The 23612-nt window shown below is 39.4% G+C and overlaps 1 protein-coding gene across 2 annotated transcripts in view; it reads left to right on the top strand.

The window, feature by feature from the left end:
- The window catches only part of scfd2 (sec1 family domain containing 2), a 78785-nt gene that overhangs the window by 47505 nt on the left and 7668 nt on the right, over positions 1–23612 (top strand). For both annotated transcript variants that reach the window (XR_015846333.1, XM_088313416.1), the window contains exons 7-8: positions 18844–18989; positions 20419–20553. Coding sequence is in view for 1 of the 2 variants with exons in the window: in XM_088313416.1 (XP_088169542.1) it covers positions 18844–18989; positions 20419–20553 (281 nt within the window). In the remaining variant the exon portion in view is untranslated. The remainder of the gene's footprint in view (positions 1–18843; positions 18990–20418; positions 20554–23612) is intronic.

Raw genomic sequence — 23612 nt, 5'->3', positions numbered from 1 at the left:
TCTTTTTCTTCCCCATTCATATCCCTTTCCATGTCTACTTGCACTCCTTTATTCCACTTCCTCCACCACCACCATGGGGCTTCCTCCTCTTCACCCCGAAAAGATCTGGAGGCTTGTCGCTGGAGGAAGTGGAGCAGAAGTCGGTCAAACGATCGCGCCTGATTAAATATGTGCGCCGTGTTTATGAAATTAGTCTCAATTATTTTTAATTGGCTGTGGGGTTTTTTCACTTCCTCTCAAAGTCACACGCACACACACATACTGTAGAAACAGATACACACTCATTGACAAAGCAGCCGCTAGCCTTGTTCCCGCTAGTTGACTTGATCAGATAAGCTGGTGACACGGAGCACAGGCCATGATTAAAAAGGGAGGTCCATCGCAGACCGTCTAGCTCCCCAGACTCTGACCACACAGCAAGCCAACCCCAAGTGGTGAGCTTTGTGGTCAGGGCTCCACCGTGGTCATCGCGGTTGCCTTCTTTTATGTCCGCTTTCCCATAGGAAACGAATATTTTCAATGACACATATTGGATGCGTTTGTTTTCACTTCTTGAAACATTTCCCAGCTTCCATGGTAAAAGAGTTGCGACTGGCCGGCCAATATTAAGTCTTGGATGAAAATTGGAAAACAAAAGAAGTATTAGGGTGAAACTAGAGCTATATTGGACACAGGAAACATTATTACAAACTAATATAGAATATTTATATGGAGCAATATTGTATGAAAAGTACAACATTACATAACAATTAAAAACTAATGGATAATAAAAGGGGGGAAAATACAAATAAATAATAAACATTTATACTTGGTGAAAAATACCCACAATAGAAGAATATTAGGATGATATAAAAAGAGTGGACAAAGAAACAAATGTTAAAAGAATGGGATCAAATGAGAAAAATCTGATGAAAATATCTTAAAATAAATCACAAATACTGTATTACGAAAAAAATATAGTAGAAGAAAAGTATCCAAATATTTAAGAAAAAATATAAGGGAAAAAATATTAGAAAATGCAAAATAATGGACAGAGCACAAAAATAGTAAGTTAAAAATACAAATGTATTGAATGAAAAATACAGATTAAAAATAGAAAAATATTAATTGGGAATTAGGCTGATAAATCTGTCCTTCTTTATTTCCTGAATAATTCCCTTTACTGTTTTTGAGGCCACAACAATGCAACAGCAACTTCATCTCCATCTGGTGCAATGTTGGTGTCGAGGAAACATTTTGGAGTGAGTTGAGGGGCTTCAGTAAGAAAAAAAAATGTCCTTTGTCACATTACGTGGGTGCTTGTGAATATTTAGTTGTCTGTCTACATGTGTAGCTGCACCGTTGGTCTTCAAAAGTAGATCAATGCTATTCGTTAGCTCATCTATGATGTTTTGCATTGTGTGTTAATAATAACTTTCCTTCAAGAAATAAAAATGAAAGAAATACGGCATAATGATGTACCGAAAAACCTTGTCTGTCATATCCGAGTTTGTGCAGTAGCGAGGCGTTGTCGCTCTTGCGGCTCTTCGTGTGCGGTTGATGCCTGTGTTTGCTTTAGAATTCCTCCGCGTCTTATTTACGACAGGAAATGCTCGTCATAAAACGGGCCGTCTGTCCGCGGGGACGTGTCGATAGAAATAGGAGACGGCAGACGACAGCCCACGCGCGCACTCATACGCGCGCTAATACGCGCCGCGCAAGGGCCGAAAATACATTAGCACATGCGTATGTGCATGAGACGCACGCGTCAGCTCGTGAGCCTTCAACCGCTGGACGGACATCGCTTTTACACGTGACACTTGCCACTTGGCTGTTTAATACATGTGCTGCAATTAAAATTTGTTTGGATTAATTAGCAGTAAATGCAAATGTGACAAATGCGCCCCAGTTTTGGTAGAGAATAATTCGATTTTATTGCATGTGTACTAATGTAGCAATAATTCATTTATCTTCCGAGCCAACATGATGTTTAATGTCTAATGTGACAAATTTATTGCGAACATTTAATTTCCTGTTTCCGATGTGGTCGCAGCAGTACAGCTAAGAAAGAATTTAGTTTCCTTACAACTCCTTACGACTGACCTCATTGGCGTTCTTCTCAGCCCTGGTTTAATGACAAAAAGTAAGTACGTGCTCTGTGCTCGTATCCTGCATTTAGTTCGTATGGTCTTGCATCGTTTAGCCACATTAGCCTGCTAGCATTGGCCACAAGCCATGCGGACATTCCGTGAGCTATTTGCATACTGTAGAGTCACTTAATGTGCGGGAGGGTGCGAAATTTATGGGGAAAAAAACAGTGTACTGTATGTAGGCTTTTCTAAACGTCCCGAAATGTATTTTTTTTCACAGCCATTTACAGCCTTTTCTTAAGTACTATACTGTGAAAAGTGGTATAATATTCACGGGGAATTTGTTTTTGTGAATATTAGTTGGAGTTACAGTAGTTATGTGCTCTGATTCTTGTTGCTCTAAATTACGCTGCAGCTCAGTGCTGCTGAGGCATGTTGTGGCGAAACATGGTACTGCACTCTAAATTCGGGCTGTCCTTTCTACATAGTGCAAAAAATGATCACTTATAAAAAAAAAGAAATGGTGTCTACGTTGCCTTGGTGGCAGCAGAAGTGTCATTTTTGCGCAAGAATCTCATTGTCGTCATGGAGAATTCCTCTACTGCACCACCAGATGGAAGTTCTCCTGGCGCTCCCGGTCATTTCCTGTCAGGAGGCCTGGTGTTAATCAAAGCCCAAGCCAACGGGAACGCCAACCATCCCTCCCCTCCCTCCCCCCACGCTTGTTCTCCCGCACGCCCTCATCTATCAGCTAACAAATACACATTTCCCCCCTTTTTCCAAAGTCACTCTTCGGTCTCATCCGTCGTAAAAAAAAGCCCAAAGGCAATTTTGAGTCTTATCAAAATGTCCCCGTTTGAGGAATGCAGGTCTGGAGGGAGATAGTTAGGATGAAGAGTCCCAAAAACGAAAAAACGCCCCCTCTCCCGTATCTTGGATTCCAAATGTTTGTACTTACTCGATTGTTCTCGCTGTGGTTAGTGTCCGTGGTTTGGTTTACATGCAGCGGGGAGGGAGGACAGCCCCTCTCTTTGTATTTCATGTGTACGGCTCTCATGTGCGTTGCTTATTATTATGGGCTGACGTGACAAGACGCAAGTGTGGGGAAGAGGGATGTTTTGGGGGTTGAATTTAGCGCTGATGCTAACACAGCTGCAGTTTTATCGGAACGCTGTCAACATACACTGATGATCAGATTATGAAAAAATACTACAAATAATTGAAACCGGGCAATTGAATGCCAATACATACATTGTTTTATTTTTTATTTGAACTAATCAATTACAAATATATCTATCAGAGGTAAATATTGTTGGTCTTTTTATTTGTGTTTAGTTTATAAATAATATATTTTAATCACATTAAATAACAAACTGAATTATTGTAATACTTTGTAAATTCACAATTATTAATTGGTAAGGAACGTTAATGAAAGTGTTTTACAATTTTTATTTCAATCCCCTCAATGACTTTATTCCCTTTATTAATAAATTACAAAGAAATGTAATTAACAAAAAAATGTTTGTTGAATTTGTATATATTTTAATATTAAGTTATATTTTTTATGAAATTTAACAAATACACTATAAATAAATTAAATAACCGTAACAATAAATGTCCCCCGCATATTTTTATGTCAATTGTTTTTATAAGCATTTTGAAATGTATTAAAGAAATTAAAAACTCCAAGTAAATCCAATAATGCTCAAAACGACACAGTTTGTAAGCGTTGTTCACGTGCCCAACAAAACAGCAGCGTTTTTAGCCACTTTAATGCAAAGCGTCCTTTTCTATATAATGCACCCTTAATCTCCGCACGATAATGACGACCGTTCGCTTCTGTGAGAGTCGACCCCGCGGCGTCCGACTGTAGTCCGACCAGACGCTCCGTGTCTGATGTGGCGAGATGAAGGCATGAATGAAGCACTGTTTCTCTCCTCGTGGGAAAACGTTTTCGTTGAAGAGAGTCATCGTTAGTGTTATCGTGTGGGCGCGCACGTGTACGTGTGCCGCGATAATGGCTGTCTGCGGCTAAGACCCCCCCCCTCAGAAAATAAACACATTTGAAGTCTCTCTCTCGCACACACACACCTTGCACAACTGCTGGCCCTTGCCTTGAGGCGATGCCTGGCCCTCATATTGCTCGGTCTCAATGAGGCCTTGACCCTTAACACAAACTCGAGGCTCCTCAATGAAAACACGCCATTATGGAAATCAATAGGCGAGTTTAGTGGAGAAGAACAAGACCAGTGGATTCCTCTATTGTATTATACTAGTTTTTTAATTATATTGTATACCGTATTTTTACTTACATGATAACCATATTTTTGGACTATATGTCGTACTTTTTGATTTTATTTATTTATTTTTTTTAAATAGTTTGGCTTTCCTGGTTCTCTCAACGTGTTTACTTTCCTATGGTCGGTTGGCAAATACATTTGGTGCATTACCACGGGTGGCCAGAAGGTGGTGTTAATGCGCCAAAAGTATTTGCCAACCAAATCCATTTGGTGCATTACCACCCGTGGCCAGACGGTGGTGGTAATGCACCAAAAGTATTTGCCAACCGCCAGTAGAAAATTGAAGAATGAGAAGGAGAACAATTGCCGCCTGTGGCCAGGCAATGAATGTGGGACGTATCACTAGCTGTCGGCGCATGCGGCTTCCTGAGATCGCAACTCAAGAGTTTCAGCGGGAAAAGGCGCAATAACCGAGAAGGTTACTAGCTTTGGCCAAGATAGGATGCAAGATTCTCGTTCTTGTACGTCATTTTAAACTAAAAAGAACAACATCGCGAGAATATATTTCCAAATGCGCCCACGACAAGGGAACCTGGATTTTGGGTTTGAGTCATGCCTATACTGTTCTTGGTCTTTTTGCAAAATATATTTCTCCAAACATGACTTGTACTTAGCCTTTTCTTTTTTTAATCTTCTTCATAATGCATTTTTGACTAGTGCGACATATACTCTGGAATGATTTATCGTCGGTAGCTTATTCAGCTTATGTGTGCTAAGAATTGAGTGAATGATCAAGGTTTGTGTGTTATTTGTGTCATGCTAAGCGTTAGCATCTCATCATCAGAGGTTATTGTGGCTTACGGTCTGGCGCAGCATCACCCCTCAGTTCTGGATCATGACATCAGCGCACTCTCTAATTAGAGACTGTATGAAATCTATCAAATTATAGTTTGTACAGACAGTTTTTAGCTGGTGTTTTAAGTCATGGTGTCGGTGTCAGCGTCTAATACGCTAAGTGCTATGTCTGCTCGGGGTCCGCCCTGTTATCCACTTTCACTTGTACCTCCAGCCCAGCATGACTGCAACTTTGTGCGGGAGGCCTGCTTGCGTGGCTTCTTCGCTCCGGGACGCAAACGTGCGGGAAGCGCAGCCGCGATTAGGAAGATCAGACTTCCTCTGATAGGACGCTTCCTTCCTCCCGAGATGCGAGAGTCGCCGCTGTATCTTGTCGCTTGTCGTGTAAAGTGCAACGTCCGTTTGAGTTGCAGTTTTGTTGGGATTTGCAGAATTTTTACCTATGGGAAATAATTGAATTCCTTTGGGAACATTGTGACGACTCAGTCAAAATTATTTTCATGGAAACGAACGGTCAAAGCAACACCGTTTATGTCCGTTTCCATTCAAACTGGGTCAGAAAATATTTTTGTGTGAACAGAAATTGTATCGTTTCTTAACACAAAACAGTTTTATCCATCTTCATGCGGACATAACCGCAGATTTTTGTGGTTTTTCTTGCTCTCATGTGTCTTCTTTTAGTGCTCGTCTGTGTATTGTTTGTGTGTAAGTAGAGATGCGCCATTTACACAACAATGCGTCTTCAATAGGCCTGCTCACACGCCGCAAAAAGATGCACTTTATGAAGCGCGGACTTACGCAACACTTCATTACTTAACCCCGTGCGAGTCACACACACACGCCCACCCCCACACACACACACGCACGCACACACAACCAAATCCTCCATCCGCTAGGTGACTAATTTGTTTCCCAATAAAGAAATCCATATATAAAGTATATGTGAGTCAGAGCGTTTTATCGCAACACGTGTGTTTAATCTTGGCTTCATGTTGCGTCACGCTGCAGTCGCCGAGCAAATAAAATTGCCATTCCACCAAATCGTGCCATTTGCGTCCCCAGGAAATAATGACATTTCATCTATGACTACTAAAAATCTAACTTGCGCGCATTTTATGACATTTGACAAGAATGAGAACCCAGTGAAGCTGTCGACTACGACTGCATGTTAGCGTCTCTCGCTAACACGCGTTTTCTTTGAACAGAGGACTTTAATTTGGCTCTTCTGTGACAGGTGTTGTCCTTTTTGTGATGCCTGGCGTGGAGTTCTGAGTACATTCACTTCCCTCACTAGCTCGCTTGTTGTTTACCAAAAAAAAAAAAATGACGTTTTTGCTACGCCTAGCTAGCCTTAGCTTGTCTTGCTAGCTAGCTAGCTTATTTTTGTAATGAAATAAAATAAAATAAAAATCACTTTGTCCATGATTTTGTGACATTGTAAACGAAGGAGCTCTGAGTAAAGAACTAAATATAAATTGCTGTGTTAGAATTTACTTTTTTTTTTTTCAAAAACAAATACAAAAGAAAAAAAAAAACTCAGTGCACTTAGATTGATACCCTGAAATTAATCCCAAACGTACAATATTGAAACTTTTTGACCCAACTACCACTCTACACACACACCACACATACACGCACACACGCACGCGCCCCCCCCCCCCCCCCCCACACACACACACAGGCACAATATACAAAGTATCTGACCAGCATCAACATTATCTGTGTGTGTGTCTCCTGGGAGCGGCAAAGCACATAGCACACTTATCATTTGACACACACACACACAAAAGTGAGTGAGGATCAAAGGTTAATCATGTCTTTTCATCAGCAGCACCACCCTCGCTTCTATCTGTCCTCCTCTTGTCTAATGGCTGCCCATTACTGTCCTCCATTGTTTCTTCTTCTTCATGTCTCGTGAACTCTTCATTGTTTGTGTTTATTGATTTAAGTGTCGTAAATGCGATTCCCATGTCGATTAACGCACTTCATTCAAACGGATCTTTAACTCTTTTGCTGTCAGCCCAGTAAAATAAATACACTTTTTGACGTCTATATCCGTCAATGGCAGTGAATGAGTTAATTCCATTGTGGCGTGCATTGGAATTTTTTTTTTTTTTTAGTTTGAAGTTGTGGAGGTACAAGAGCCCCTCACGCTGACTCCATGGCGACATGCTTATTCATTTTGGGGGTGTACATTTGCAGGAAAAGCCTTTTAATGGGTTCAGGCTGCAAAATGGATGCACATCATGCCTGGCAATTATTTTGTGCCATTTTATGATGAAGTCAAATGCTCAGATTTGTCGAGAATATACTGTTAGGAATGAATGACGTGACAAGTATTAGAATTCATTTTGTAAATGTTGGTCAGTACTTCTGATCGTTACTGCTCACCAATGCTTTGATGTCCCGCTATTTAGCGTCAGCAAACTAGGTCAGAAAAGTCTGCATAACGTCCATGTTTGTTTTGTTGGCGGGAATGAACATTGGTCCAATGTGAGCCACAAGCTAGGCCCATAGCTTGGCCCCTCCCACCAGCTCATCATTAGCATGGTGTAGCGTAGCGTGGCGGCTTGGAGCAGCGGCGAGGCCTTACCGGAGGCTGCTTGGCTGCCATGTTTGTTATCGCGTTAGCTTGCTTGATCTTGTGTGTGCTTTTATTTGCCTGAAACTGTTCGCTGTCAGGTTTGTTTGCTCTGAGTGACTTTTTCAAATACTAAAAAAAAAAGTTCATTTTAGTTCAGTTTAGTTTTAGTATTAGTTTTAGTTTTACTCTACATATGGCATATTTGGGGGGGTATGATTTAAAAAATAAATTAAAAATAAATCAAGAAAAAATAAAAAAGGTCATCAAATTTTAGAGTAAAGTAACTACAGTTTTTTCTTTGACCTTCCTTCTTTTGTACGGACATACGCCAATAGCAAAATAAATGCATACGCATGTAAAATAATTGACCAAGACAAAAGTGAGATACATTTTTGCATTAATTATGGTTAATTTTAGATTGTTTTATGAATGTAGAATGAAGTTTCAGTTAAAATAAATTTTTATTCTATTTTTTAAATGAATTTTTTTCAATCTTAGTTTTAGCTATTTTGTTAGTTTTCGTTATCTGTAATAACATTAACGGAAAAAGAAAAGAAAAGTAATGGCTTAGTCTAACCAAAATGGCTGATTTCGTTTTACGATTAATGCATGGGTCCTTGAGAATTTTTGTGCTTCCTGAACATGAATGGGTGAAGCTGCTGTTGGGAGCATTTTTTTTTTCAAAAATTTTCAACTGTCACTTCTCTTGAACGCTTGCGCCTGGTTCTGATGAATATCTTGTCTTACTCGCCTCTGATCCAGAGATTTTGTGGGATCGCTCCATGAAAAAAAACGGGGCTTAATCCAAGCGGACAGCACACCTACCGGAGTCTCGTAAATCCCAATTCACTTTGTAGCGACTTGTGTTAGTTATTCGAGCTGGACGCGCTTGAAAGCATTCTGCCTAGGTCCTCTCAAAATGTTTCTTGGTCGTATGGATTGGAGTCACGCAAGTCACCGCGCCCTCCCTCCATCCAGATGTGCCGTAACAAATGTTGTGCGCTAACATGTCACACACACACACACACAAAACCAGACACACTCACATGTGTGGAATTTATGAGCAGAACAATAAGCTCGAGAACAAAGTGGAGGACGCTAAATGATGTGTCTCTGTCACCGGGTCATTGGGACTGTGTACTCGTCTGCATGTGTGTGTGTGTTTCTTTTTTTTCACCGCCATTATGTCTCTCTTTATTGTCTTTTGTTTTACATTGCATGTGTTGCACGTTTGAGAGCGTTTATTTGAAAAGTAGAACCCACTTCGCCAGGGAAAGAAAAAGGAGACGGGGTCGATTTTGGAGGAAGGGCGGCGGACGATATTCACTTTAAAACTTGGACAGACAGGGGAGTAAGAGGAGGAGGGGGAAAGTGACTGTGTTTTTTATTCAAGCAGGTTTGGTGCCTCACATCTGGGCTGCCACAAAAAAAAAAGATGCTTATCCCCCTCAGGAGAGCGTGAAAAAACAGCTCCTCAGTCCTCCTGGCAGAAAGGTCTGTTTTTGGATGGATGGAGAGTTGGGGGGCTGAATTGATGGGGGTGCTTGTTACGTGGACTGGGTTGCAGGCTTGTGTAACAGTGCACCCTAATGGCCAGTTTTGTAACTGCATTAGTAAAAGGCACCTCCAAGTACAGATGATGTGAGTTGAAAATGAGCAATTTGACCTTTTCCAAAGCTAATGTCTGTTCGTGTGTGAAATCTCAGGAAGTCATCCTCTTCACTAACTTTTTTTAATATAGTAGCACCATATTGTATACAATTAACAACGTTAACAATAATATAAAAACGTTGCCTGTGCTCTTTTTGGAATCTAAATGATTTTATTAATTGTTTACATGATTTCCAATTCGGGGTAAATGTAGTAATAGTTTCCACTGTGCCCTTAAAGAGAACCCAAATACAAAAACAACTGATTTGTATGCTGGTTTTGCCATGCATTTGCATGTGCGTGTAACTGAGCACACGTGTTGATGCATTCTGGTGTGTAACTCAAGCCCGGTGAGCAACAAACACATGTTCACATGTTTCTACTTGGAAAACAAACACGGCAGAGCAGAGGCCTATGTACCTCCCGGACAGTCAAAATAAAACCTTGCAAAACTTCACCATCCGAACCCCCCTCCTCCCACTCAGACCAAGTGTTAATTAAAACAACACGGCAAACTTTTAAACAGACACACACCTTGGTTTAGAGTACGATGTTATGTATACAGTGAACCCCAGCTTATTTGTGGTTTGGCCTTTGCGAATTGACAGGCTATATTGACTTGATATACGAGTGATCTGACTTACAAGTTTTTCAACATACAAGCAATCACTCGATATTTTTGTTTTGAGTTCAGACCAAAGCTATTAAAGTATTCCTTTGGCGCCATCTAGTGGAACATTGGTGTTGTTGTCAGGTTTAATTAATTCATAATGTTTTTCATCAGCGTTTGAGATGTCTGATTTTCCTTAAACGCACCGTGTGCACATCACAAGTGAAACTAAAAGTATGTCTTTTTTTTCCTCTTTTAATTCAGGTTTTTCCGATGAAGTGGCAGCGGTCGATTATATCCTTTTCTTTCCAAGTTGTTCGCTTTTAATTGTATTTATTTTTTTGCGTTTTGGTTTCCTTACAATACCGCAGAAGGATACCTACCTGTAGTATGGCAAAGAGGCAAGGATTGGTGGTAACTTTTTTTTTTCGGTGAGCTGTTTTTAGAGAGGCCTCTTTGATTGATGGCCCCCTTCCTCAGGTCCAGTATGTTGCAGCACTCCAGGGAGGGTCGGGCTCGGGGCCCCCCAGGTACTGTCGGTGTCCTCTGTGTGTGAGCGTGCGTGGGTGTTCGTGCGTGCGTGACCACGCCAGTGATTCAAAGTCCAGCTGCACGTTTGGACCCTGAGGGAGGATGTTTTTTTTTTTGTTCACAGTACTCCTCTTTGATTTGTCACTGGCCACTAACATTCGTAAAAATAAGCATGCATTTTTTTTAATTAGGCCCATTGAGCACTTACCTAATCCAGAGTCCTGTATTATTTGTTATCCGTCTTTTTTAGAATATAAAATGTGTTATTTTAATATGTATTTAGTCATATATTTATTATTTATTATTAATATATTACAAGAAATAATTTACAATGAATTAATTAACAAACTGTCATGTGAAAATATTTGTAAAATAACCCATTTCACATGAACTTTTCATGTGTATTATTTATTTTGGCAACTAGATGTGAAGGTGGTTATATTTTAAAAAAAAATTGTATATAATATAGTCAAAAATTGGGAATGAATACATGTAGTGTTAATTTTTTGAACTACCTTATATATGTATGAGCTGGCCCTTTTTAGTTTTAAAAATGTAACGTGCTCTTTGAGCACAAGTTTGCCCAGCCTTGCTCTCGATCATTACAATTGTATAGATTTTTTTAACTCAATTTCTATTGTTATTGCTATTATATAAATTCTAACGTTTGAATTTTTAAACGAGTTACGGTAGTAGATGTACGGTACTGTGCGGTCTGTGACTTTTAGGGTGTTAGTCTACATTTGGCCGACAGAGGGCGTTGTGTAGTTTCACTATTGCCCCTCTGGAGAGCAGTACTGTCCTGCTTTTACTGATTATCTTTTCATTTCCTGAAGTTTACTTTGATTTCGTGAATCACTGAAATCGGTAGGGCTTTTTGTTTAAGAGTCTGGTTCAATGAAAGCAGGTTATATATTATATATATTTCAGAAAAATTAATGGTATGTTACGAGGGCAAAGAATATATTATTTACATAAAAGTCCTAATAGGAATTACTTACTTATTGTGGAAAAGGTATATTTCATGAATGTGAATATTTAAGAAAATTATAGCTTAGCTCATTGTGTTCTTAGCTAATTACCTGTCATTCGCGTAGATAATGTCCAACGATATCTGTGCGAACAACATTTTTGAAGAGTAAAAAATTCTTTTCTGTGGAATGAGCTGCAATGTCTGACATTGGGCCATGGGAACGATTTTGAATTGAGGAGTGTTGAAAAGTGTCTGTGATCGGTTAGGAGGCACACGCACGCACACACACACACACCTGTTCACACACACACACCTGTTGGCCTGCTCTCCCACACTGGCCTTCAGCGTATATCAGCAAATGATAATCCAAATACTAATAGTGACCTGGCACACTTGTTCAGTCATCGCGAGGATAATGACATTCCTTCACACACTCACTCGCCCGCTATGATTGTGTAACAAACAATTGACGATTGATGCTCGCTGTATGCCAGCAAGGAGGTCATGCTAAAAAAAAAAAAAAAAAACTAAACTCAATATATTGAACTGAATGACTGTGGAGGAGGAATGCTGGGATCGGTCTCTTTTGACAGACAAGGTTGTTTTCAAGTGTTGGAATGCTTTGGCGGTTGTGTAAGACTGGCTGCATAAAGACGTGGCTTATATAACATTTTGATTTGATGAAGCAGTCAATGAATCATTAAGTTAAGTTTGGCTCCGAAACGCTATTTTTTGATCAGGCCGCTGTGTTTTTCTTAAGCTCATGTTTCACGTGGACTCCCGAATGCCGATGTCCACCTCCAACTTAGACACATTTTCAACCTTTTTCTCCTGAGCAAATACAGCAGTTCTTTGACTTAAGAGTTTGTTTAATTCACTGACCGTCATTTTTTTTTTTCAGAAGTTCACTTGCCCTTATCTTTTGGAATGTGCACATCACCTTAAGATGATGACTTTTTTTTCCTCAGAATTTTCTGGTGAATTCATGGTTCCACCAATCACAACAAGTCGTCCAAGTCTTGAAGGAGCAAAGCAGCCCCACAGCATCACACTAGCCCCACCATGTTTGCCTGTTGGTGTGATGTTCATTTCGATGTGTTTTGCAAAAGTCAGACGAGCCTTTATGTTCTTTTTGGTTGTCGCTTTGAAACTCGACCATGGATGTCATTTTTGCCCATTCTCTTCCTTGATTCATGAACACTGACCGTAATTGACACCAAGCAGGCCAGCAGTTCTTCAAACATTGTCCTAGGTTCATTTCACAGCTTCCGGAATGACTTTGTACGCCTTTTCAGACTGTGATCGATGTCAATTACTTAATCCGTTCCTGAATTTCTTTTTGAGGTCTTTTGGTCAGACAGGTTTAGGTCAGAATCATGTGACATTTATTTTCCCCGAAGCATGCCGCCTTTTTGCGCATGTGACCCAATTCAACGCACACAATAGCTCTCGAGACGTTGGGCTGTCGTTATCTGTCAGAAAATGTCGCCGTGCGAGCTACATAAATCTCACAGACGTGGCCCGATAAGCGCCTTATCAACAAAAAAAAAAACAAAAAAAAAAGCTGAATGGTCAAAAGAACTAGGAAATGCTTCTGAGGGCGCACTGTAGCATTTATACGAATGTAGTTGCGTTTGAAGTGCGACTTCGTCATTCTGTTTAATTTAGCTTTGGCAAACATTTGTACTGACTTATACAGAGCTCAGCTTTAATCTTTTCATTATCCTCTTTGACTCACATTTCTCACTTCAGTGTAAAATATGACCTGATAATTTTTTAATAAATGTACTACGTTTTTCATTCAAATATGTAAAATTTTTCTTAAATATTTTTTTCTTTAATATATTTTTTAAATATGCAATTTTTTTCATGAATTTATTGTCAATCGTTTTTATGACTTTTTACTTAAAATAGGCAACTTTTTTTCTCACAAAAAATACTAACCCTTGAAAAAATATTAACTTTTTTTTTAAAGAAATTTTTCCAATTGGACTGTTCTTTATTTTGAATGTATGTGGAAGTCTAGTTCCAATGCCTGTTTATATTGTTAGCATAATAACATGGTTGCTTGGTCACCTCACCTCATCAGAGAAAATAAATACATTTAATTTTAAATGAAAGTGAACAAAAGCATTGCATCAATAAATGTCTTTGAAAAACCACAGTATTTAGAAAATAAAACATTAACAAGGTTTATTCATTTAATTTTTTTCAAGTTCGCCGGGCCGGATTAAAACGTTTAGCGGACCGCATGTGGCCCCCGGGCCGTAGTTTGCTCACGCCTGTGCTACACAGACATTAATACAATAAAAATACAATGCAATACAACTTGAGAACAAAACTCAGCAAACGCGCTGCAATTTTTTCTTGATGTTGTGACAAATATGCTGTTAAGCTAACAATATCTTTTTTGTCTGCTTTCTGCTCTTGTGTGTGTTGTGTATGTTGATCATCGCGCTTATATAACTGCTGAAAGCCAAAGCAGGAAGTTCGACACACTGTACAGACAGGCATGATGTGCTAAAAGCGGGGTTTGTTTTACATCTCATGATACACAGCCCCACCCCCACCCAGCTCCTCGCATGTGAAACGGCGTCGCAAGTTGGATTGCGTGCAAAGTCCTAATTTTTGCTCCTTTTTTTCAGTCTGTGGAGTCGAGAGTGCTAGATTTCACTGATCTACCATGAAAGTATGCACCGCTCACACACACACACACACACACACACTCTGGCCAAAGTGGAGGTGAAAGACAAGTCATGAGGGGTCTCGGTTTTCACCCGTCGCCGTTTCATTTCTGTGAAAAAATGCGACTCTGTGACAAGAAAAATGTTTTTTTTTTCCTTTTTTTTTTTTTTTTTTTTTTGGAAAGTCCCACAGAGACGAGCAAGCCCAATTCAGCTCAACTTTGAATGACTGCAATGCAGTGTTCTAAGAGACGTTTCATTAGGTACACCCGGGCTATCAATATATCATTTTTTTCTCAATCCATCCGAGCATTTAAACTGGACTCATGTGAAGCTATAAATGTTTCTTAGTGTTAGCATGTTAGCATTGTGCCGAGCTCGATGGGTTTTGCCGGCCAAGTAGCTAGCAAACCGAAACCGGAGCCACTGAGGCGGAATAAAGAATGACATAACATGTTGCTTGCATCACCCTCATGTTAGCACCATGTGGAAGTGGAGCATCACATGACGCAAACGCTCGTCGACAACCGACCTGCCGTGTACGCCTTCAAGAGGCTGATAAGAAGACCCGAAATAGTTGCTTAAGTCTCTTTTCGAACCGTCACTCCCACCTGAATCGCGTCGTCTCATTCTTTCCCCCAGAATAGACATTTTGATCAGACCTTGAAATAGGCTGCCGTATTTATAATATAAGTACATTCCGCTGATAAGTGGAGTGGCTCCAAGAGTTGCTGTAGTGTTTTGAGGGTTGTTGCGGAAACGCACTGTTTTGATTCCGCGCGGGCCACACGGCCGACCGAGAAAATGTTGCGGCCGTAATGACTTCTTACTTCCTTCCGACTTTGATATTGTTTTTGTTGGAGATGTAATTACTCACTAAATGGATGCTTGACTCTCTTAATGTCAGCCATTTTTTTTAAAAAGAGAACCTCTAGAGTGGCAGCCAATGGCGAGCATTCTGACTGCGCGTTCAAGACTTCTACTTTCAAGTCGTTGTAGGAGTCATCAGAGGAGGCGTGTGTTTTGAGGCCGACACGGTGATTCGCAGGTGTTTCGGGCCCACGGCCAAGCCCGGGGCTCTCCCGTATCGCCACCCGGTGGCCTCGCTCAGGCTCAGTTGACGCCACCAACAACATGGCAGCCCGCCTGCGCCGCGCCTACACCGTGTATGCTTTGGCAGATGTTCAAACGTACACACGCAACACGCCCGGCTCACGTCTTTTTGCCCCCGTCAATTAGCTCGGTTGTGAAACTGGCTAACAGATGACACCTGGCAAAGCCGCCGGAAACATACCGTATGCTAGCCCTCATTTAAACTGCAACCTAGAGGCTGTAAATGAACTTACGCACAATTTTAAAGCGACGCATGTATGCTGACCGAGACTTTTCAAAACCATGAGGGTGCACATACGCATACCAGGGGGTGCGCCAGATTAAAAGTGATATGCCACTCAGGTATATTATGTGTGTATTTTGTCATGTGTTTCAACATGGTGCCTTTAAAGCATGTTTTTTTTTTTTTAAATCTAATCTCTGTAGATCAGTCTCAACACCTGAAATCAGTCAACACCCCTCGTTTTATTATTATGTAACTGCCATTACACGTTTAATCTCAACCACATCCCCATTTTCGTTCTGATTAATGTTTGGCAATGTTTATTTATTTGTATTTTTATTTTTATAAATTTTATTTTTATTATTGATTTATTTTATTATAAATTTTATTTTTATTATTAATTTTATTTTTATTTATAATTTTATTTTTTTATTTTTTTTAATCTATTTTAGTGTTTTTTTTTTTTCCCCAATACAGTTGAATGGGCATCAATTATAGACACATTCTAGCTTTTCGTGGGCCGGCCCCGTCCAGTCCCAATAGTGGGGTCAACTGAGCAGTAAATTAACTTCAATTAAATTAATTAAGTTATTTAAATAGATTGGATATATTGTTTTGTTTTGTTTTTTTCAACTCGCTGATCGGTGATTAGTTCTAAAGTCCTGATTGTGTAAAGCCTAATATTAGATAGAGTGCTTTTTTTTTTTTTAGAAGGCTCGAATGGATTAGTTTCATTTCCACGAGGAAAGACACCCTAACACACACTCCACAGTCTACAAGACAAATGTGAGACAACACATCTGAAGTGCTGAGTCATCAGTTTGAAAGGGAATTAGAGGGCAGGCAATAACAGATTAAAAAAAGGTCTTTCATCACGTTATTTCTTTCATTAGCGCTCGCACGCAACTTCCAAAAAGGAGCCGGGTGCCACTCCGGCTCCTATTTTAGGACGCTCGGATTGGTGCAAATGCTTGAAGATAAGACCCGCATCCGAATGCTTGTCGTGGTCTCGCCCTGCGTTTTGTCCTCCAGGACGAGAGTTTACCTTCCAGCTGTCGACGAGCGTGCCAGACGCTTTGCATTCCTGTCGACGGGCAGCCGCTCAATATAAGGCCTGGCCGCGTTGAATTTGGATATCGTCTGAAACATGGCAGGGAGGCCAGGGAACAAACGTCCCAGATTAAAGGCTGACAAAGCCAAGATGCCGCCCGTGCATTATCTAACCACGCTGACGTTGATGTATGAAGTCGGCCAAATAAAATCAGGCAAAGTATTTGTGGGGGAGGTCACTTTTTAGAGCTGGGAACGCTATCTTTACATCATGCGTCCGTACGAATGTTTGTGATCTTATCGACGGCTATTGGATAGATTGCTCATAAACTCTGTTTATCAGAATCAGAAATCCCTTTATTGTCATTGTACTCAAGTGTGCAACGAGATTAGAGAGCTCCCCTCTCCAGTGCATTACAACAATAATTCAGATAAATATATAAATTAGATAAATAAGAGAATAGAGGGAGAGCCGTTAGCCGCTGCGTCTATGCGCGCCGCCATGTTGGAAAAAAAAAAATGCTGTTTATGCTGTATGTAGAAATGTCTGAAGACGTATTTTAACGTGAGCTCATGTGGCGTGTCTTATATAAGCCTCAATTTCATTTCAGGTTTGATGTGAATAGCGGATGGTGAAAGTGGCGGAAGACATGCGAAACATTTTTCTTTGGCTTTTTTGGCAACGTTGGTTCCTATAAATGATTTATTTTTTGCAAAAGTTTTTATTTTAAAAAAATCTGAAGTTGTTCGAAAAAAAGTGGTGAGTTGATCCCCTCATGAACTTTTTTTTTCTTGTGGGGAAAAAATATTTAAAAAATTTTATTTTTTTTTTAAAATAGGACTAAAGAAAAATACTTAATATATTTTGTATTTTTTTTTCTGTAAAATACTTTAAATTACTTCTTTCTGAAAAATAAAAATGTATATATAATGTCATGTTAAAAAGTATAAATTATTTTGTTAATTTTATAACTTTTTCCGCAGTTTACTGGAAAATGTACAACTTTTTTTGTAAAAAAAAAAAAAATTACATATAATAATCGAAAATTGTCTTTAGAGTCACATTTTTGTTCTTCCAGATTTTTTTTCTTTTATGTAACTACCAATACACCGATACAGATTCCAATGAAGCTGATGCTAAAGAGGCGTCTAATGAGCCATGTTTGCATTTGGTGAAATACCTGGCAGGGCACAATGTACCTTTGTGCACTGCTGGCAGTCGTCAGCGTTGGCTTTGCTTGTGAGCCATGCGGAATACGTGCTGACAAAGTTGCGGCATGCAGCTTTTTACTGATGTCGTATATAACTACAGCACAGCTGAGCGTCTTTTTAATTGCTTGCTACATTCCTGCCAATCCCAATCAGCAAAAAAAAAAATTTTCCCATTAATCCGAGTTGTAATTTATTATGGTGCATATTTTTCTGTCACTCTGAAACAACGTGAGTTTCCTCTCTTAGATGTCGGGAGAAGTGTTTTCTTTAGGAAAGAAAAAGCCGCTGTTGTCCTCTCGCTGCCATGGTTTTAACTCTAGAATTGTTTTGAGGGCATAGTGTTTTATAATTTATTTTTTGCCAATGTAAGTGTTTTCTTGCCTGTGTTGGCTTTTCTTGTGCCAGTTTGTAAGGAAGCATGCCAGCGTTAAAACAACACAGGTGCTACTTTTGCTTATGCGCCAAAGACAGGCGACTTACAAGCCTGCAATTAACGGCAAAAAAAAAAAAAAAACCTCAGCAACCTGGAAAGTGTGTCTTTGTCGCAACTTGATTCTCATGCAGATCACAGCTTTTTTTTTATTAATAATTATTTTATATATAAATAATATATAAATAATTATTAATTTTTAGTTTATTATTATTATTACACAAATTATCAAAATTTTGACTCTTGCAAGTGGATGGGTTTTTTTCTATTTAAAAAAAAAGCACTAGCAAAATGCACAACTTTTTTTCTAAATGTATTTTTTAATATGGTCATGTTTTTTTGTGTTGTTTCTTTTTTCACACAAAAAGATTTTCTCTCAAAATGATAAATTATCAATTTTTTACATATTTTTCAGAAAGTGAAATTTTAAAAAAATATTCAGAATATGTATTTCTCCAAATTATAAAAAAAAAAAAGTTTTGCATCTCCAAAACTATCTGTATATTTGGAGACAAAATGTTTTTGATTAAACAATTTTCCTGATAATACCCATGAAATATGACTTCCTTTCTTTTCTCCAAATGGTCCATATTTTCTCAACTTCTATCTGATTTTCCAGGCTGTACACAAATAGAGGAGCTCACCACAGAGCGGGTCCATTCCACACTAGAGCGTATATTCGAGACCCTCAGCGGGCTGAGCCACGCCCGAGACCACCTCAAGCAACTCCGTCGCGTCTACACGGCCAGCGACGGTGTCCACCAGGTACCAGCATCTCAACTCGCATCACCGTCCAAATAAGGACGTCCTGGAACAGTCTAATATGACAGCACTTTTTAATTATATATTTCCAATACCACCATTTCCTGCGTGCGTCAGTCCAACAGCCTCCTGGTTCTTTATCTACCCATTCTATTATGTTATGTAACCGTGAGTTTCAGAAAGAAAGAAGTTACTCCTTGAAAATTGTATAAGCTTAACAAACAGAAGCTGCTTTCAATGTGACGGATAGCCTCCAGCAAACTAGTTTATATAGATAAACGTTGAGTCACATCTTGCGTAAATGTCAGATACACAAAGTAAGTGTATCCAAGCTCCTGTTTGTCCTTCTAACTCCAAATAAGCAGGCTCCAGTTGGACTTCATGCTAACTAAAGCTAGCCGCTACATGAGCTTCTAACGTAGACTAACTTCACCGACCGCTAGGTTGTCTTTATGCTAACAAAACAAGCTAGCGAGCGTATATAAAACTACAGTTGTTGTTGTGACTCAGCTTTCCCTAAGTAAAGTTAAGAATGTCATTTACGCATTGTAAAATATTTCTTTTTTGGGCTAACTATGTGTGAATGCATTCAGGGTCCAGTTAGTTGTTATGCTAACAGCCGCTCACCGTAGCCAAGTGCTAGCTTTACTTTGTCAACCATGTTCCATTTTCTCCTAGAACATTCCATTCCCTAACATATTTGTCTGTCTTGTATTCATGTAACGTGCTGTTTTCATCGAATTAATTTCACCAATCCACATCTCTCCGTGCCAAGAAAAATCCCACTTGGGAGGAAAAGCGATACGGGGCACGTGTGCTCACGTGCTTGCTAGCCGAAGCGGGTGTGACGTTCACGATAATATTGTGGGTGTATTTTTGTGAGGGTGTTTTATTTATTTATTTTCCAGGGACAGATGTTGTTGTGGCGTCCGCATTGTTTTGTTTACTTGCCCACTTTGCACGAGCAGGTTGACCAGTTTTCTAAAGTCGCTCAATTCAAGTTGATGTAATTAGTCACGTAAACCACCGATGAGTGGGAGGCCTGCACTGCATACTGAGATGAGCAATATGCTTATGTTCTCTTCTAAAACATCCTCTGCGTTCAATTAACAGCCAAGAGTTTTATTTACCCAATCGCAGATGGGCGGAGGCGTTTATTCATAGGCGAGGCCTTTATTTTGGGAAAATGACCCCGCTTCGTCATCGGCATCATTCAACCCCCTCGATTTTCATGTGCTTGTTTTCAGTGCTGGATACACTTTTTATATCCGCTCCAAATAGTCAGAATGTTAACAAAAGATAACTATTAACCAAAGTTCTAGTCTTTCTGCTGACGACAACATTTTTGGGTTATAGCGCCACCTATGGCACCTGTGTGCCTTTAACACCCATGCTCATTGTGTTTTCTTCTTGATATTTATCCTTTTTGCAGGCTACCTATCGCCCTTTCCTGCGACAGATCCTGCAAGAAGTCTTCCACCCTGACCGGCACGAATGTCCTGACATCGAGCACATGTCCGCAGGTCTCACCGACCTCCTGAAGACGGGCTTCAGCATGTTCATGAAGGTCAGACACCGCTCCCCAATTTTGTGTTACTTTACAACATAAAATTTGGTAGACATGTCTATCATGAGCAGACCCACAAAAAAGTCTCAAGAAACCCATTCCTGAAAAGAAACAGGAAGTCGGCCATTTTGGTTTGCAGCACCCATCATTTGACTTTTGAGCGCCCCAATGTTGTTCCTATTGTGCTACCCCAGGGGTGGGCAAACCTTTTGATTGGCGGGCCACAATGGGTTCTAAAATTTGACAGAGGGGCCGGACCAGGAGCAGATGGATGGAATGTTTTGGTAACCTCACCTCATTGGAGAAAAAAAAATACATTTAATTTGAAATGAAAGTGAACAAAAGCATTCCAACAATATATGTCAACACAGTATTTAGAAAATAAAACATTAACAAGGTTTATTCATTTAATTTTTTTCAAGTTCGGCGGGCCGGATTAAAACATTTAACAGGCCGCATGTGGCCCCTGGGCCGTAGTTTGCCCACACTTGTACCCCCAACTTGATCAAAAAGTCAGCCCCCAGAGCCAGTCATCATCTTGGGTAGACGCACAAAAATGTCTCGAAACCTCATGTACAAAAAAGACACAGCAAGTCAGCCATTTTGGTTTGACGTGACCATTTTAGTGGGGCAAAAGCCAAAAGCCATTTTAAACAAATGATGAAAATGCACCTTTGGTAAAAATCAGCACTTGGCACCCAATTTTTATAGAAAAAAAATCCACAAAAGATAGCTGCTAAGCTAATAGTAACAATACAAAAGTAGTTTCAACAATAATAAAGCATTATAAATAATCAAGCTCATAAATATTGTGTTTTCCTCCACTGTGTTATGAGCCACTTGTCCATCACGGCGTGATTATTCCTGCTTTTCTTTGGTGGTTTGTCGAGCTCCTCTGTGGGAGACGCGCAAACCTCAACTTGTGGGCTGTATGTGGGCTGTGTTAATAATTTTTTTTTTCTTGCCACCAATGTTTTCGTGCAATACATATGTAGCTGCGGCCCGCTGGGAAATAAATACCCGTCCGCGGCGTGTTTATCCCACATCTGGCTCTGCTTAAAGTGATGATTACCCTCGGGGAGGACGAATTAGAGCGCTTACATAACTGTGGCCTGATTTTCGGCAAATTAATAAGCGACTTGGACCGACTCACACTGACGGAAGGTAGAAAAGTGAACTTTCGGGCAGATTACAGCGATAAAACACCGCGGTTCTTCTTTCAACCACGCGCTCGAGGAGATGAAACGATGGGAAAAGTTGATACCGAGATCATAGTGAGCAAAACGATCAGAATTATTGTTTTAGATTTAGAATGAGTAAATATTTTAAACAAATATATCTAAAGATAAAATAATATATGACAGAAATACACAAATGTTAAGACATTGAATACACAAATAAAAGAGCTACAGTATATTCCGGATAAAATACCCCAAAAATATTAGAAAGGAAAAAAAAGACTCAAAAAGTTTTTCGACCAAAATATTAAAAATATTTCATGAAAAACAATAATACTAGACGAAAATACAAAAATGATCAAATAATGCAAAAATACCAGAATGAGCGGCGAGGAACGAGGGAAAGTTTCATCCCCAAGTATGTGCATTAATTGGCGGACAACATCTGTATGCTTACAATAATTTTTATTTGTCGCTACTTCAGCATCATCATAAACCATCCTCTGCGCCTCCGTGCACGTTGTCTTGGAGAGCCGCTGGAGCTTTCTTCCATCGAAAAGCAAAGTGAATGTGTTTGTCAGCATGTTATGTGTTCGCTGTGCACGGCTTGGATTGCGTGTGACGCCGACACAACACACGCTTTCACATTTCCATCGATGAAGCAAACCGAGGGATTCAAGCAATTTCATTTTTTTCCTTGGAGTGGTGTGGAATTATCTGTTCCCAGAGAAATTTTTGGGAGTTGTCAGCTAATTCTTCATCGTCATACAACTGGTAAAAAAAAGTTTACCACTTGATATTGGGACTGTGTAGTGAGTGTACAATTGTTGATGTGTTTTGGAGCTTTCAAAGTAAAAAAAAAAAAAGAAAAATAACCCAAGTAAATAAATATAGTAAAATAAATAAGATAACAGTATAAAAATCTTAGACAAAATTGTCTAAAATGTTAGATAGTATAAGATGTATAACATCTAGTAATACAAAATATGAGACAGAAAATACTCAAATACTCAAAAATATTTCCCCAAAAAATAAAATAAAATGCAAAATTATTAGACAGTACAAAATACAGTCATTAGGGAGATACAAAAATAAAATTACAAAACCAAAAAATATTGCTATAAAAATAAAAATGTAAAAAGTGGAACGAACATGTTAGAAAAACTTGATGAAAAATAAAAAATATATTTACATTTTACAATCTAATCCAAACAAAGTAATAAAAGAAACTCATTAAAAAAATTTAATTAAATAAAAACAGAAATTAGAAAAAAATGATGAGATAAAAAATAACTGGATATTGGAAGGGACCTAATTATTATTTAAAAATGTTAAAAAAAATATATTAGAGATTCCAAATACCTAATAATCAGGAATAAATTGTATAAAATAATACGAAAATATAAACTATTAAAAATAATATTATTTAAAAATAAATTATTTTGAACACAACAATTGTGATTAAATAATACTGAAATATATTAGAAACAAAAGGAAAATGCCTTGTTGAACATATCTTCTTCTCCTTGAAAAACCCAAAAAATCAAAATGATGAGAGAATGCTAAGAAAGAAATGTGTATAAAAAAAAAACAATACCCATGCATTTCTCATCAAATGTGCATGTGTCCTTAATATCATGACTGCGGTGTGCATGACTACGATACGCCTAGCCTCCTCTAAGCCCCGCCCCTGCAAGTTCCATGCCCGAGCACATGTACGCCTGCACATGGATGTTACGTGTCGCCAAGCCCCCACTGACTGCACACACACACACAAAGCAAAAGAGGGAGCGTCGACTCATCCCTGCTGTCTGCCACCTCACGTGTACCGATCGGCGCCTTCGCCGCCTCGGCCAATCGTGCCCATCCCACCCGGCAGGC

This window comes from Idiotropiscis lumnitzeri, chromosome 13, assembly GCF_059441095.1.
Source record: "Idiotropiscis lumnitzeri isolate Australia: NSW breed Sydney's pygmy pipehorse chromosome 13, RoL_Ilum_1.0, whole genome shotgun sequence".
Lineage (NCBI taxonomy): Eukaryota > Metazoa > Chordata > Actinopteri > Syngnathiformes > Syngnathidae > Idiotropiscis > Idiotropiscis lumnitzeri.
This window is presented reverse-complemented; position numbering and strand designations above follow the sequence as displayed.